Source organism: Pinus tabuliformis, chromosome 9, assembly GCF_031772625.1.
Source record: "Pinus tabuliformis cultivar Carrire ecotype Pingquan chromosome 9, CPIR1, whole genome shotgun sequence".
NCBI lineage: Eukaryota > Viridiplantae > Streptophyta > Pinopsida > Pinales > Pinaceae > Pinus > Pinus tabuliformis.
The window spans coordinates 1,750,609,155-1,750,624,913 of NC_142307.1; the positions used below are offsets into that span (position 1 = coordinate 1,750,609,155).

Sequence of the window (15,759 nt, forward strand, 5' to 3'; positions counted from 1 at the left end):
TGGACTAGGAAACAAAGACACATAATCAAAATTGCACTGAGCATAGGCAAGAATGCCACCTGTCCGTAAAGAGCCGGCTTTAGTCTGCATGCTGCGGAGAGTCAGGCGTGTCCCTCTCCACCTGGCTGGAAGAAGCTACCTAGGTGATGAAGCCATTGTCATCATTTCCTTCTGTGCCGCCTTCAGGAGTGGTCACCAAATTGAGAATGCAGTCTGCTCGTTGAGACGGCCCACAGGCCAGAATCTCACTCTGAGTTGGGTCGACGGGATGCTGAGGCGCTTTAGAGACAGGGGTGTCCTCCTGCATGTTGTCCGCGTTAGACACTACCCCAGCCATTTCCCCTTGCAGAACACTGTCTTCTTGAGAATGAGAGGAAGTGGTTTGAGCCGAGTTGACATGATTACTCTCCTCCTCCGCGAGAATAATTGTGATGCTTGCTCTCAATACAGGCCTGTTGAGCCTACTGTGGAAAGTAAACCTGGAAGTCTGAAAAGAGTTATGCAGAAGAGACCCAGCTTGACCCAAGGGCAGAGAAGAAGGGGAGGCTGAGGCAATGGGAATGACGTTCTGTGGAGCAGGACGAGAGGTTCGGCCCCTATTTCCCATGTTGCTTCCTCTGCGTGGGATTCCTTGACGGCGAGGCATGCTCGGGATAGCAGAATGACTGAGAAAGGGGTTGAGGCAGAGCAAGCGTGAGAGAATTTGAGCACAGAGGATCCCAAAGACATTCAAAGACCAGGCAAGCTTCCAAATGCGATGAACCAGGCAAGGGTGCGGAGAGAGTTCTGCGCTGAGGTGAATTAAACCAGTAACAATGGCGTGAATGACAAACTGAGCCATACATAAGAACTTACCTGAATGCTCTTGAACCAGGCGCTCATAAATGCCAAACTGTGAGACCATCATTCCGTTCTGCATCGAATTAACTTCGCGTGCCTTTGAAGGAGTCTGCCAGCCCGAGGCGCATGCCATGAGGGCCGTCTGCCAGCCAGGTGCCAGGCCAGCTGCCTGCTCTGTGCGGCGTCCCATTAATGTCATTGAATGCCACCCGCATCCGGGTGTGTGTCATTCTCTTGAAGTTTATCCTGTATCACAATTTTCTGGAACTCAGAGAGTTGATCCTCGGAGGCTATGCTGGAGATTGTGCCTGCAAAGAATCCTACCCCAATTTCCACTCCGAGATTAGCAAGAAAATCAGCGAGCTTGTTTCCTTCCCTCCTGGTGTGTCTGAAGGAGATTGCTTGATGCTGAGAGAGCCATTTGTTTATAAGCTCAAGCCTTTGGGCCATCCTCCAACTGTTACTGATTTTATGAATGTGGGATCCATGCATTAGTTTTGTAGCCATTCTTATAATGATTTGCGAATCCCCTTCTATGATGAGCGGAAAAAAGCTTCTTTCTTGAGCCAGGGTGAGACCTCTCCATAATCCTTCCAATTCGGCTGAGTTGTTGGTATCCCAACCTTTTGAGCCCATAAAAATAAGCTGAGGAGTGCCATGGTGATCTCTGAAGACCCCCCCATACCCTGCTTTCCCTGGATTACCCTTTGAGGCCCCATCGAAATTAAGCTGGAACATGTTACTGGGCGGCGGAGTCCATTTTCCTGATTCTTTTTCCTTCATGGTAGGATTCTTTTTGATGATCGTTTGCTGATTTACCTGGATCTTCCAATTATCCCACACTGTTTTTTCCTGCAGTAATGAAGGGAAATCTTCTGAGTACCATTCTCTAATTGATAGAGACTCCTTGATATTCTGATGAATTTTGGTCCATATCTGCTCTAAGAACATAGATTGATCCCTAAAAACTCTTCTATTTCGCTCTTTCCAGATGTTCCACATCAATAGGCTAGGTATAAGCTGCCATAGAGTGTTGAGGAGTTTGCTTTGGTATGGCATTTGACTCCAGTTGCGAATAGTGGCTCTTAGATCTCCTTGCACTCTGCCCTCTTTTTGGCAACAGAAGGCTACCTTCTCCCACAGCTTTCTTCCAATTTGACAGGTTTGCATGAGATGTATAGCTATTTCCTCTTCTTGCTTACAGTTGAGACATAAAGATGGGCCTGAGAAACCTCGTTTCCGGAGATTATCCCATGTTAGAATTTTATTGTGACATAGAAGCCATAAAAAAGTGGACACTTTCGGCCAGATGGATGAGTGCCATATTTTTTCCCATAGAGTGTCTTTGATTAGCTGATCTTGGACTATTATCTTATACGCTTCCTTTGTGGTGAATGTCCCTTTCTCTTCATATCCCCATCTTAGAATGTCCGGTTCTTCTGAGATAGGGATTTGCCTCTTTTGTAATTCTGTGGAAAGATAATGCTGAACTTGCTCAAAGTTGTGCGTTATAATTTGATTTGCATCCTTCCATTGTCTATTTCCCTGTGTGACAGAGGGGTTCCAGAACTGATTAATCTTGGATAACTGATTGATATCCTGCTCTGATATTGGATGGTTAGGGAGCACATCCCTTATTTTTGGGAATTGCTGCCAGGAGTCTTCCCAAAAACGAGTCGTGCATCCATTCTTGACTTCCCAAAAGCTGTGCTTTTGTATGAGATTTCTATGTTGAATAGCCGAGTTCCAAATTACCGATCCCATGCTTAATTCCGTCATTCGAATTCTCTCTTCCATAGGGCAGTTGCTTGCATACTTAGCTGTCCAGAGGGAGGCCCAAGGGGTATTAGGATTGGCTAGCCATCTCCACCAGACTTTAGCTCCCATTGTCCTATTACTGTGCTCAGGATCTCTTAGCCCAATGCCCCCAGCTTTCTTCGGAAGACATACCTTGTCCCATTTTACCAGAGCCCATTTTCGATTGTGGCCTGAGCTTCCCCATAAGAAGTTGCGCTGGAGATTCTTTATTTCTTTGAGAACCCATTTAGGTGCTGCAAGAATGGAGAAGAGATACAAGGGCATGGAGTGAAGGACTGCCTTGATGAGAACAAGTCTGCTGGCCATATTAAGGGCTCGGTAAGTCCAGAGGGTGAGCCGAGCCTCCAACTTTTCTAGCAGGTTTTTCCAAGAAGAGTGTTTGAGGGTTGAAGAAATTAAAGGAGCTCCAAGGTATTTGGAGGGAAGGGAAGCAATGGTGAAGCCCAGGATACGGGCTATGGATTTTTGGTTGGGAGCAGGGGTGTTAAAGAAAAAAATTTGAGATTTGATGCGATTAATAAGGGCTCCAGAGGCATCAGAGAAGTTTGAAAGGAGGGATTTGAGGAGGCGAGCTTCTTGCACCGATGGATAGCCAAAAAGCATGTTGTCATCTACAAATTGCTGGTGGGAGTAAGATGGGGAGTTGTTGAAGGAAAGGCCTTTTAGACGCTGAGAGAGCCGGGCTGAAGTTATACTTCTACCTAGTCCTTCAGCCATAATAACAAAAAGAAAAGGTGACAGGGGGTCTCCTTGCCTGATACCCCTGGAGGGACGATACGTTGCCGAGGGGATACCATTGATAAGAACAGAGAAAAAAGCTGAAGACAAAAGATTAAAAATCCATCTGACCCATGACGGGGCAAAACCAAAGGCAGTAAGAATTTTTTGAATATAACCCCAAATGATACTATCAAAAGCTTTAGATAAATCTATATTACGCAACATACCTGGTTTTTTGGTCTGCTTTAAAGAATGGATTATCTCATGAGTTAAAATAATCCCATCCGTTATTTGCCGGCCTTCTACATAACCAGACTGCTCGGGCGAGATTATGAGAGTGAGCAACGGTTTTAGTCTGGTAGCTATAACTTTTGAGACGATTTTATAGATAATATTGCATAGGGCAATCAGTCTGTACTTATCTGGTGTGTTGGATTCTTCCACCTTTGGAATTAAAGCAATGAATGTGGCATTTAGCCCTGGGTACATCCAACGTAGTGCGCGGGACTCCTCCACCACTTGCCATACTTAAGCTTTTATAAGGTCCCAAAACTTATGAAAAAAGTTTGATGTAAATCCATCCGAGCCCGACGCTTTCCCTGCCTTCAATTGTTGAACAACTTCTTCAACTTCCTGCAAGTTGATGGGTTTGAGGAGGAGACTATTATGCTCCTCTGTTATTACTTTTGGGATATCATTTAGGATCTTGTTTATAGCAGGCATTCTGTCCACACTGGGTTCTTGGTGTGCTTTCTTAAAGTATCTGAGAAATTCCTCTTCAATGCCTTCGTGAGTCTCTATTCTATTCTCTTGCTCATTTTTGATGTGGGTGATGCAATTGTTCATTCTGCACTGCACTGTGGTTTTATGGAAAAATTTTGTGTTCTTTTCCCCGTCCTTTAGCCATCTAATCCTCGATTTCTGCCTCCAAAGGGTTTCCTCTTGTTTAGCTCTCTCTAATATTTGGGATTCAATGATTTTCTCCTGCTTGGTGAGTTCGTCTGAGCGTCCTTTGGTGATGATTCTTTGCTGGATCATCTTCATTTCTTGATTAAGAGTAGCCTGAGCTTTAAAAATGTTGCCAAAAGTATTGTGATTCCAGCGTTTGATTTTGCCTTTAAGATGCTTTAGTTTTTGTTGAAACATGGACATCTTTGTACCTCTGATAGGATTGAAGTTGAGCCAAGTTGATCTAACTAATTCAGCAAAGTCCGGATGAGTTAACCAGAATTCTTCAAATCGGAAAGGACGCCAGATGCTGTTACCTAGCCTATTCCATTGAAGTTCAATAGGCCAGTGGTCTGAACCTGAGACAGGTAGGATGGACGCTATGAATTCCCCTCCCAGGTGAGTTGCATTGTCTGAAATAAGGAATCTGTCAAGACGCGAAGCGATTTGTTGCGATCCATCTCTCTTATTGGTCCAAGTGAAGATGCCATTGCTTGCAGGAACATCTACCAACCAGTTGGTTTGAATGAAGTCTTTTAGCAGGTTCCCATCACTGTTTGTTCTGCTTCTACCACCTTACTTCTCCTCCATTCTTGCTATCATGTTAAAATCGTCTCCAGCAATCCAAAGCGGGTATGGCCTGTCTGAGTTGAGGTCTGATAGTGTATGCAAAATTTGAGCTTTGTGAGTAGTGTCCTGAGGGAAGTAAACATTAGTTACAAGTCCATAGGTGTTGGTGCCGATTAGATGAAATGTTGCCTGAATGAAGCTCTTGTTAGCATGTATGTTGTTTAGTTGAATGGCTCGCGCATCCCAGAGTATTGCAAGTCCTCCCGATGCCCCTTGAGCATCAACAACTGTTACTAGCCCTCCTGGCCAGGCTTTCGCTGCTATTTTTTCCAAAACTGTCGAGTTGCATTTAGTCTCCTGCAGAAAAAGTATGCTTGGTTTTTCTTGCATAAGCATATTTTTTAATAATCTGCCTTTCCTTGGGCCATTGAGTCCCCTTATATTCCATGATATCAGCTTCATTGAGAAGGGTGGGGGTCAGTATTAAAGTACTTGGTCAGCTTGGCATACCTCCCTGACTCAACTAACACCTCTCCTATCTTGATGGTTCTCTCAAGTGTTGTTTTTCTGCCTCTCTTCTTGCTGTCCTTGGTGATAAATTTGCCATCCCATGGACTTCCTGTCTGGACTCCTAAAGAGTATTTCTTATGTGCCCGATTTAGGACCTCTACTAGGTTGTCCACTTGCCGATCTGGTACCTTATCAAAATTCCCTGTTTTGCATGCTTGCTCCAGTCCTAGGATATCCAGATCCCCTATGTCTAAAGTCTCAGGATCTTCGTCCATGCTTTGAGGCTCTTGAGAGGGTTCCTCTCTTTCTTTTGGTGACTTGGCGCTTGGTTCAGGGTTGTCAACTTCCATTACCTGAGAAATCCAGGATTGAGATTTGGATTGAGATTGAGGGATTGATTTCTTGAGAGGGATATCCCCTGATTGCTATGAAGTTTCTTCCAGCTGTTCTTTATTAGATTCTTTGTCCTTATGCAGTTCCTTATCTGAGTCTTGTAGGTCAATCTTAGCTAGGGCTTCAAAGCTATTACTCGTTGAGGGTTTTGTCATGTTGACTGGATTTGTCTTGGGATTGAATGTTGATCTTTTGTTCCCTCTTCTACGGTTCGTAACCTTGGTAAAACCATCAGGCGTTTGGTTATCTGAACTTTCTTGAGAAGGGGGTTTCCTATTCAATGGACAGTCTCTATAGAGATTCCCTATGTCATGGCATTTCCTACATCTAAATGGTACATGCTCATAATCTATAACTTGAATCCATTCAACATCTTCATGAAAGAAACTTACCGTGTCTGGCAAGGCTTGCTTGAGGTCCATATAAACACAGATCCGTGCATAAGACGTGTATCTGCATAGTTTTGTTTCCTCTGCGACCTTGACAAACTCGCCTAGTGTATTCCCAATCTCCTGAAGAGATTTTTCTTCCCAGTATTCCCAAGGAAGCGAGTACAACCTTATCCACACGAGGGCATAGCTAAGGTCTTCCTTGTCTGGATTAAATCTTTCGACCCAAGCTTTGAGATATAATCCTGCAGAGTTGAAGAAATAAGGACCCCCATCTAGAATCCTGTTGCGATCTTCCAGGCAGTTGAAGACTGCAGTGAAGAACCCCTTTGGCCCTAGATGCAGAGTAATATGCCCTTTTGGGTTCCATTTGGTGCTTATCCAGCTTCTCAGCGCTCTCTCAGTCGGCCATATTCCAATGAATTTGCCAATCAGCGCATGATCTCTCATATACTGTATTCTGGCATTGATACGATGACTGGGGAACTCCACTCTTAGCCTGTGAGTTGCAACTGGCTTGCATGTGGAGGAAATTTCCTTATTTTTGTCTTCCTGATCTGTCTCCTTGCCCTATTGCTTATTGCGTCCCGTATTGCCTTTGCTCTGTTCGTTTTCTTTGTCCCATTCTTCCGTCGGCTGCGTTTGACTGTCCTTCTTGGGGGGAGGCGCATCGCCCTCCCCCTGAGGGGACTGCATTCTGCTGTTTGCGTATGGCTGGCTCACGCTGACCACGAATCCGCTCTGGTTATTTCAGTACTGTGCTGTGTCTGTCAAGCCTGCCATTGCAGGGGCTGCAGAAACCCTAGGTTGGGTTGCAGAAACCTTAGGTCATCCGTCCGACGCCGTTCCCAAGCACCGATTTTGCTTAGCGATCATGTAGGTATTGTATGTTATTATCTTAATTATCAATAATTATTAAGTGAATGGTATAGATTTATATGTCAACATATTCATAGTAGTATTCATAGATCAAGGGTTAATATTTATCTCCAAATTAGTTATGCTCTTCTAATTAATCTATCTCAAATTACTTAATTAAAGAACTAATATATTGACATGTGGTATTAATAAGCCATAGTATTGACCCATGATATTATAACAAAAACTATTTACAAGTTAAAAATTTCCATAATAAAGTGGAGTAAACCTCCATGATTAACAACTAATATTAATTCTTTTTATAATTATTAATAATAATAATTTAAATAAAGTTATAGTTAAGTTAATTTTTATGGTTTTTTTTAAATTTGAACAATGTGAAATGTATTACCGGGTAAATATTTTGATGCTTATCATGATTGATGCCTATAGACATTTACCAACTATTTAATTTATATGACTGCACTAGTTTATTTTTATTTAACAAACTTCTATTATTTTTCATTTTCACTTGTATTTAATTTTTTACATTTTAATCATAATTCATCTTGGTGCATTTCAATTTCCCAATATCATAGTAGTTTAACTATGACATGTTTTTATTTTTTTAAGGTATTTTTCCTATTCATTTTTATTTGAAATCTAATAAAAATTTCTTCAAATAGTAAGTTTCAATCCTATAATTTACAAAATTCAAATATTTCAATTTTTTCCCTAACGTGGAATCTCGTTAGGAATCTATTTATACAGTGAAAACATATTTTAAACAATATTTTGTTACACATTTATTATCAAAAATCATATGAAAAAATTCCTTTAAAAACAAAGACTTTTAATAATTAAACGCCTTGATTTACAAAAGCAAAAATCCCACAATTATGGAGACCGCATAAAAAAACCATATTTCATACTAATTGATCTTGACCCCTACCTTTTGTACATATGTTATATAAATATTTTGGTTTGTGCTTAACGAATTAGGTTGATTGTTGCGATGGCCATCATTTTTTAGAACGAAAAAGTATAATTGTATTTATATTAGAAATATAAACATAGTATATATGTACAAATACATTAGAGGATATGTGTCTCATATAGGTCAAACTATGCAAAGGGATGGCGAGAACTTGTCACAAAAAAAATAAGCAAAAACCATACAGATGGGCATCAAACTGATAGCCATGAGAGATATGTGTCTAAAATAGTCTAACTGTGCATAAAGAAGACAAGATCTAGCTGCTAAGCCAAAAGAGACCATAACTATAGACCATTAGTAAAAAGCCATCCCGAAAGCCCGGTATAGAGACATCAAGCTTGGAGAACCTGTGCCCATTGGAAACAACACCATTAGAAGATTAAGACCATCAACATATGGAGAGAACAACTGAACTGAAGGGAAACAAAACCAAAAGATAATGAGAAAAACCAGAACCGAAGCAAAGGAAAGGTTTAAAAGTCGGGAGGAAAGAAGTCCTGAATGGAGAAGATTTTCCCCTCATGAGAAACCTCTCCCCCCATTCCAGTAAATGAGAAATTGGCTATTTTCATTTACCCAGATGATGACCCCACATCCACATTGGCCTCCCTGTTCAGCTCCATTGAAAAAGGCCCTTGGCATAGACGACAACTTCTGAGGGATCTCATTACCATTTTGTTTCCGCTGCTTGGAAGGGCTTTGCGGGATTGATTCATAGATGGAAGTAATGATGGAGAAGATTTCCAGAAAAGGGGAAGCTTTATTATTGAAAATAAAATTATTTCGCCACTTCCAGATACTCCAAAAAGTTATGATGAAAACTGATCTCCATGACTTTTTTTGAATACTGCTCCATAAGAACGCTTCCGAAATAGAGGTGTGAGACATATGCTGGATTCCATAGCATTGATAAACATCTTTTACATGAACAGAAGACAACTCGATCCTCCGAGCGAAAGTTTCTGCAATTTCTAAGACGGATTTTGATATGATCCCATTGTATAGAAATGTCAATCGGCATCCCCAGCTTCCTTCCAGAGAGGGATCAGACCCTGCCAACCCAGCTTCCTTCCAGAGAGGGATCAGACCCTGCCAACCTACTGTCCCAATAAAACAAACCTTTCCTGTGAAGAAAATTCAGTAATGGATCATGAACCTTGATCACCTGAGCGCCACTCATAAATTGATCTCTCCCAATGAGAATTCTTTTTCCGGATTGGAATCAGTTTCCGATCTTTCTGAGGCTTAACCAAATTGGAGACCCTATAGAAGAGCTGATCCTTTCTTTTCTGAGCCAGAATGACAGATCCTTCCTTCTCAAATATTTCTTCCGAACTATATTGCTCCACGAACCATTTTCGAAGATGCCTCTCCACAGGGTTTTACAAAGCAAAGCCCTTTCGAAAATTCTCAAGTCTAAAAGCCCCCACCCTCCGCAGCACTTCGGCATGGAGATATTGGATAATGTTGAGAGATGATATTTCTTTTTTCCGGCTTGACCACCCCAAATGAAATTTGCTGTAAGCTTGTTCATTGACTGAATTACACTTGCTGGGAGGTAATATAATGAGCCCAGTCTACTACAAGTTGGTTTAACACCGATTGAGCGAGGATCACTCTTCCTGCAAGTGAAAGTCACCTGAATTGCCAATCCGATATCATTAAAGACTTCTAATAATTAAACTTCTTGATTTACAAAAGCAAAAATCCCACAATTATGGAGACCGCATGAAAAAAACCATATTTCCCATACTAATTGATCTTGCCCCCTGCCTTTTGTACATGTGTTATATAAATATTTTGGTTTGTGCTTAACGAATTATGTTGATTGTTGCGATGGCCATCATTATCAAAATTAATGACTTGCAGTCATAATCGTTGCTGCAAGTCATCTTCTGAAAATTCAAACACTTTGGAGGTTTAGTCGAGATCCTATCAGTGTTAATCAGTTTATATGTTGGAGGTTTTAGTTTAGAATCACAGGAGGTTACAAATTCGTTTGTCGCCCATCTTAGAAAAGCTGTGCAAGGAAATTTCAAAATTTCATTAATTTTCAATGGATAATGTTTACATTTGAAAAATCATAATTAGGTGTCGGGCTTCCAACCACCATGAGATGTTCTCAAATGGTGCCACACGAGATAAAAATATTCCGCTGAAAACGGTGCCATACACCTGATATTATATCTGCATCTTCTAGAACAATGGCTTGTTAGGTCTGAATATTAGTCTACTGTGTATCTCTCAATGGCAAAGCATTGCATTTTGTTTGGGTGTGGTTTGGGAATAAGATGGCAAAATAGAATAACATCATAAATTTTGAGTATGTAGTCTAATGATTAGGTCGGGAGATTTGGCTACACATATTTTATAGTCCAATTTCGAGTAAAACAAGACTATATAGATACCTGAAAACTCACCCAACACAACTGAAAACTGATCCAACCAAGTTTTTTCAATTGAAAAATCAAAAAACAAAAAATAGAAAACCACCCATCAATATTAAAATATATTAAATTCTGTAAGCCGGTTGGATCTGGCCATTGACTTTGGGGTTACCCTTCTGACCCAAATTTACAATCGGTGGTCTGGGTTTAGGATCTGTAAGCTTTGTCGTTTATGGCTGGTCGTATCTATTTATTCATCAGCGCTGCAATGCTCTCTCGCAAACTCCCCCATCTGTATATTTGTAAGTTCTTTCATTCCCCTTCCATGGGTGCCGGGCTTTTGTTTCCAGTCATAGCCATCATCGTCATCGTCTTCCTGCAGGCTGCTGCGGGTGAAAGTGAGACCAACATGGTGTTTTACATGCACGACAATTTGAAAGGGAGCAACCTCAGTTCCTTTACAGTTGCGGGATTAAATGGCTCTTCTTCAAGCCCGGGCAAGTTTGGAACCCTCATAGTTATGAGCGATATCATAACCAAAATTCCTGACTCCGATTCTGGCTCTGGCAATATTGTGGGCCGAGTGCAAGGAACGTACGTGAATACAAATCTGGTTACTGGGCTTGATTTCTTCATGGTTTTCACGCTCATCTTTCAGAATTTGGAGTACAACGGCAGCACTCTGGAGTTGCAGGGAACCGACAGGTTCGATCAACCGCAGTGTGAGTATGCGGTGGTTGGAGGGACGGGCAAGTTCAGGTTTGCTCGTGGGTATGCGGTTGTTACCACGCAATCCAGTTCCGGGCCCAATGCTGTTCTCAAATTCAACACCACCTTTCTTCTCCCGTAGTATTCAAAACGGTGTTCATAAGTCAATATTTTCGTTTTATCACAAATAAGGTCATTGTATCACAAACAATGGTGTTTATAAGTCAATATTTTCACTTTTGATGAAAGGATGATCAAGAATATATTAATGATAATTATGTTGTTCTTAAGAGTTCATTTATTTTGCTTATTATCATTAATTTTGTATCATTATAATTTGTTTTACAATAATTCTCTGCCATAAGTCATGACCACTTTATTATGTCACATATGCTCAAAATAAACATAGGATTTTGAGAAAATTGAAAAATGAGACAAACTTATATTACATACCTTCAACGATATGAAGCCTTATATTTGGATCTTCATAGCCACAATGGTTAAAATATAAAAATACAAAGTAACTAATTTAGTGTTTAACTAGAATATGGCATAACATTTTTGGGCAAGATATTAAGATTTAATAAATTATATTTATTTGGATTTATATTTATAATAGTTTTATCAAATTTAGATATATCAATATCTTCTATTAAGTTGTAGGGATATTTTTAAGTTGTTGAGATAGTTTTCAAAGAACCCTTATAATTATTACAACTAACTATTATTTATCTCAGGGAATGTTATTTTATATTAAAGTTGCATGAGTGCAATACAATGTGTATTTTAATTGGAAAATTCGTGTATTTTAATTGGAAAATTTATATCATATTTAATTATTGTTTTAATTTTTTCGAGTCTCTTCTTGTATGGTTTGATAGTGATTCACATTTTGAATTATATATCTATCTATATATATAAATTATTATTATGTTTTTAAGGGATTTTTGACCACTATTTCATAAAAGTAGATCTATGTTCACATCTTAAAAATATAACTTTCAAATAAATCAAATCATAATATTTTAATTAAAAAATGAGTATATGATGATAGATGATATATAACTAAGTCAAATATAAATGAAAAATTTGATGTTTTTAACCATATGAGGGAATCTTTTAAGTTTTGAGAGTATTAACTACAAATTTTCATTTATGTAAGTTTGACAGAGCACAAAACTTTCTAATTGCATAATTTTTTTTTTTTCTTTGTAAAACTAGCTAAACTTTCAAATTATATGTACAAAAAACTTTACAAACAGAAAGACATGTCTTCCAGGGCCTGCAGAAGCACCCTGGGAACCTTGACTGTAGACTTGAAAGCTCCCTCGCAGGGGCAGCATCGACAAGACTTCTCATAACTTCTCATGACAACAAAAGCCCCCGCCCAGGGGCAAAATCTATCAAAAACTCTGGGGAATAACATTACCTAGACCAAACATATAACTGCCCACGCAGGGGCTAGCTTCTGAGAGCGCATGATAGCCATGGCGATTAATGCATTTACTGTAACCCCACATAGACCTAACAGAAGTGAGACTGAACCAAAGACCAGACAAATTTGAACATAACAGAGACACAAGTAGCGACTGCCAGCAAACATAACCGAATGACAAAATCAGAATACCCGTGGAAGCATTAATCCTGGAGTCAGGCGGTGGATGGAAGGCAGGCTGCCAGATGTTCTTCCGCCTCGTCACAGAGGCTTTTGTCTTCGACCACGTACGCCCACCTGTCACCTTCTTCACGTCCTTCCCACATTTTCCTCCATACCTCTTCGTCGACGCCTGGAGGGGCTGGCCCCAATGGAGGTGAGAGGGCATGCGAATTTTGGTCCTCCTTGCCTCTGGCTTCAGACGATGGTGGCTCAGTTTCAGTGACCTCTTCCACAGCCGGTTCTTCTCCAACTTCAATTTCCTTTCCCGAGCCTTCCATTGGCATCTCCGTCGTGCCGTCTCCAACATCAATTTCCTTTCCAGAGTCTTCCATTGGCATCTCCAATGTGCCCTGAGGATTTCCATCCTCAATTCCTTCCAAAATTCTGGTGAATAAGACTGAAATGTGGGCATTGACCCCTGCAATGTCTGCAGAGTTGCCCAGAGTGAATACCACAGAGCCAAAGGCTGGAGGCACCGGCTTCCCTTCGCTGGAACTCCCAACCTCCATGAATTGTCTGATGGGGAGCTGGGTTGCTCGGGCTCGTCGATGACAGTAACAGCAACAACAATGATGATGCTCATCTGCTGCAGGGGCTCGTGAGGAGGAGCCTCTCCATGGTCCCCTTCTGCTGGGCTGTCGTTCTCGTACCTTAACCATGGTGTCCCTAATGCCTCCTCTGATTGTCTGAAAATGAACTTGAACTCGGTAGCAGTGCCAATACCTTCCCTTTTTGTCCTCTGGTGCACAGAACTCAGATTGAATTCTCCCTCTTGGTTCCAAACCATTCCATTTTCCCAATTGTCGTTGGTGGTATGCCAATTGCCTTCCTCTCTCGGACTAGCGGCAAGGATGGTCACAGAGACAGGCTTCAGCTGAGCCGCGGGGTGATGAAATCTCCACCGGCCTGAACTCACTGTGCGTCTGCACCCTCCAGTACTCGGCAGACCAATATTCCCTGCTCGACACATTAAGCTCCTCATATTCTGTTTCATTCCCTCGTTGCAGGCGCTCCATAACTGCGCTCTGCTCCTCCATCTACCTCTTTCCTCAGCCATCAATGGCATTAACTGCTGCATTGCGCGGATGAGGAGATAGAATGCCAGTTGACGGCCTCCTTCAAGGAGCCGTGGGTTTAACACGGGGTGGCACATGCTGGGCATGTGGCCCGCCCCTTCTCCGCACGTCAGCACCCGCATCCGGGGTTCTAACTGCATAAGTTGATTTTTATACATCAATGTATTATAAAGCCAAAGTGAGGTATCGTAACCAAAAAAGATTCAACCTTTGATACCAATAGCTACATTGGACCACATAGGGATTAAATTTAATTTGAGAAAGGTTGAAGTACACACTAAGATATGTAATATAGTGAAATATATGTTAAAATTTTACAAAGGATTTCCATACACTTTGTTATGTAGTTGTGCACTTTGTTATTTAGTTTTCCCTTGTAGAACACAATAGATCCAAATTGATGATCCCAAAAGCTACAATAAAGCCACCACAACTAACAACATGCATGTTTTAATAGAATTCTCTAAAATATTTTAGGCTAAACAATAAAGGATTTTAAGTTTTCTAGAATTAAATATTTTGACCTAACAATTCTAGAAATTTGCACAATGCTTCATAGAATATTGATTTTGCTAAAGCTATGAGATGGAAAAAAAGGATTCATACTTTCGAATACATTTTCAAAACCATATAAAACATGCCTTGGCATTGGAATATTGATTAAAATAGTCCCAATGACTTCCTACATAGGAATTGACTAAGAAGTTAACAAAAAAGAATGTTTTCAATTTCTAGAAAAAGTGAAATACTATGGCAAAACCCCAATTGGGAGCTTTAAGTAACTTGCATTATGATAAAACAAGTTTACCTACAACATAAATATGTGTATAGATTATGCAAACATGGTTATAGGTATAGAAATACTTTCAAGGAGATGGAGTAAAACAAAGAGAGACGAGCTATCATATCCTGGTAGGATTATTCATATTTATTGGTTAAATGAGTTACCCTATTTAGCACAAGTACTTTTCCATATATTATTAAATGCAACTAGAATTTAAAAATCCACTATGAAATGAACACAATTCAAAATTGAACATATTAAATGAATAAGATTAAAGAAAATTTAAAAGGAAACAAAATAAAAAGATTCAAATTTAGGTTTTCATGAATCATGAATATTGACACAGTCCCATCATTGATAAACTAAATACAAACCTAAAATACGATCAAATATTAAAATTGTGACTTTCTCTCAACTAATATATTCCCCACCTATAACGAATGTGTCTCTCTTGAGGGCTAGGGGTAATAAATAGCTACACATAAAAGAGGTTTTTTCTAACAATAATCTAATTTCAAACATGAAACTTAGAATTTAGAACATTGTATGAAAAGGTGAAGAGAAACCAAAGGTTTTTTCAACAAGAAATGTGTCCAATTTTATAATTTTGATGAAAATAGGAACATCTAAAATACAACTCCTAAGAAGAAAGTACTTAATCAATATTAGTTGTTACAACATGAGGAACAAAGTGGTTAGAAAATTGCAAAACAAATAGAATAATTAAAGAGTTCACTAGGCTCCATGTTTGCATCCCTAACATCATGACTCAATTGATCATGGTTATCATTGTAACATTAAATAGTGGATGAATGGAAACCAACCTAGTAGTTCCTATTATGATTCCTATCAATATTCTGATCCCTATCCTTGCTATATAAATGAATAAACCTAGACATGGGGTCTTATGAGAAATCCTTATTCCTATCAACTTCATGGTCCCCATCCTAGTCCTAATGGATGAGTAATACAAGGGATGCTATTAAATCAAAATATGATACCAATAGATAATAGTAGAAAATCATTGATGAACAAGTAAAACTACTAAGAAACAAATGCTTAATTTGAGGCATCTTACAAGTTCAAAAAATTTAAAAAGACAAT

At 39.9% G+C, this 15,759-nt stretch overlaps 2 protein-coding genes across 2 annotated transcripts; one reads left to right on the plus strand and one right to left on the minus strand.

Annotated features, from left to right (window-relative positions):
- Positions 1–3,906: 3,906 nt before the first annotated feature.
- On the minus strand, positions 3,907–4,530 carry LOC149155723 (uncharacterized). Its single transcript, XM_089444505.1, has one exon. The coding sequence runs from the start codon at positions 4,528–4,530 to the stop codon at positions 3,907–3,909; it is 624 nt and encodes a 207-aa protein (XP_089300631.1).
- A 6,189-nt stretch (positions 4,531–10,719) lies between these two features.
- LOC149155724 (dirigent protein 11-like) lies at positions 10,720–11,435 on the plus strand. The gene has a single exon (XM_089441287.1). It carries the CDS (start codon positions 10,756–10,758, stop codon positions 11,278–11,280), a length of 525 nt encoding a protein of 174 aa, XP_089297413.1. The 5' UTR covers positions 10,720–10,755; the 3' UTR covers positions 11,281–11,435.
- Positions 11,436–15,759: the final 4,324 nt, after the last annotated feature.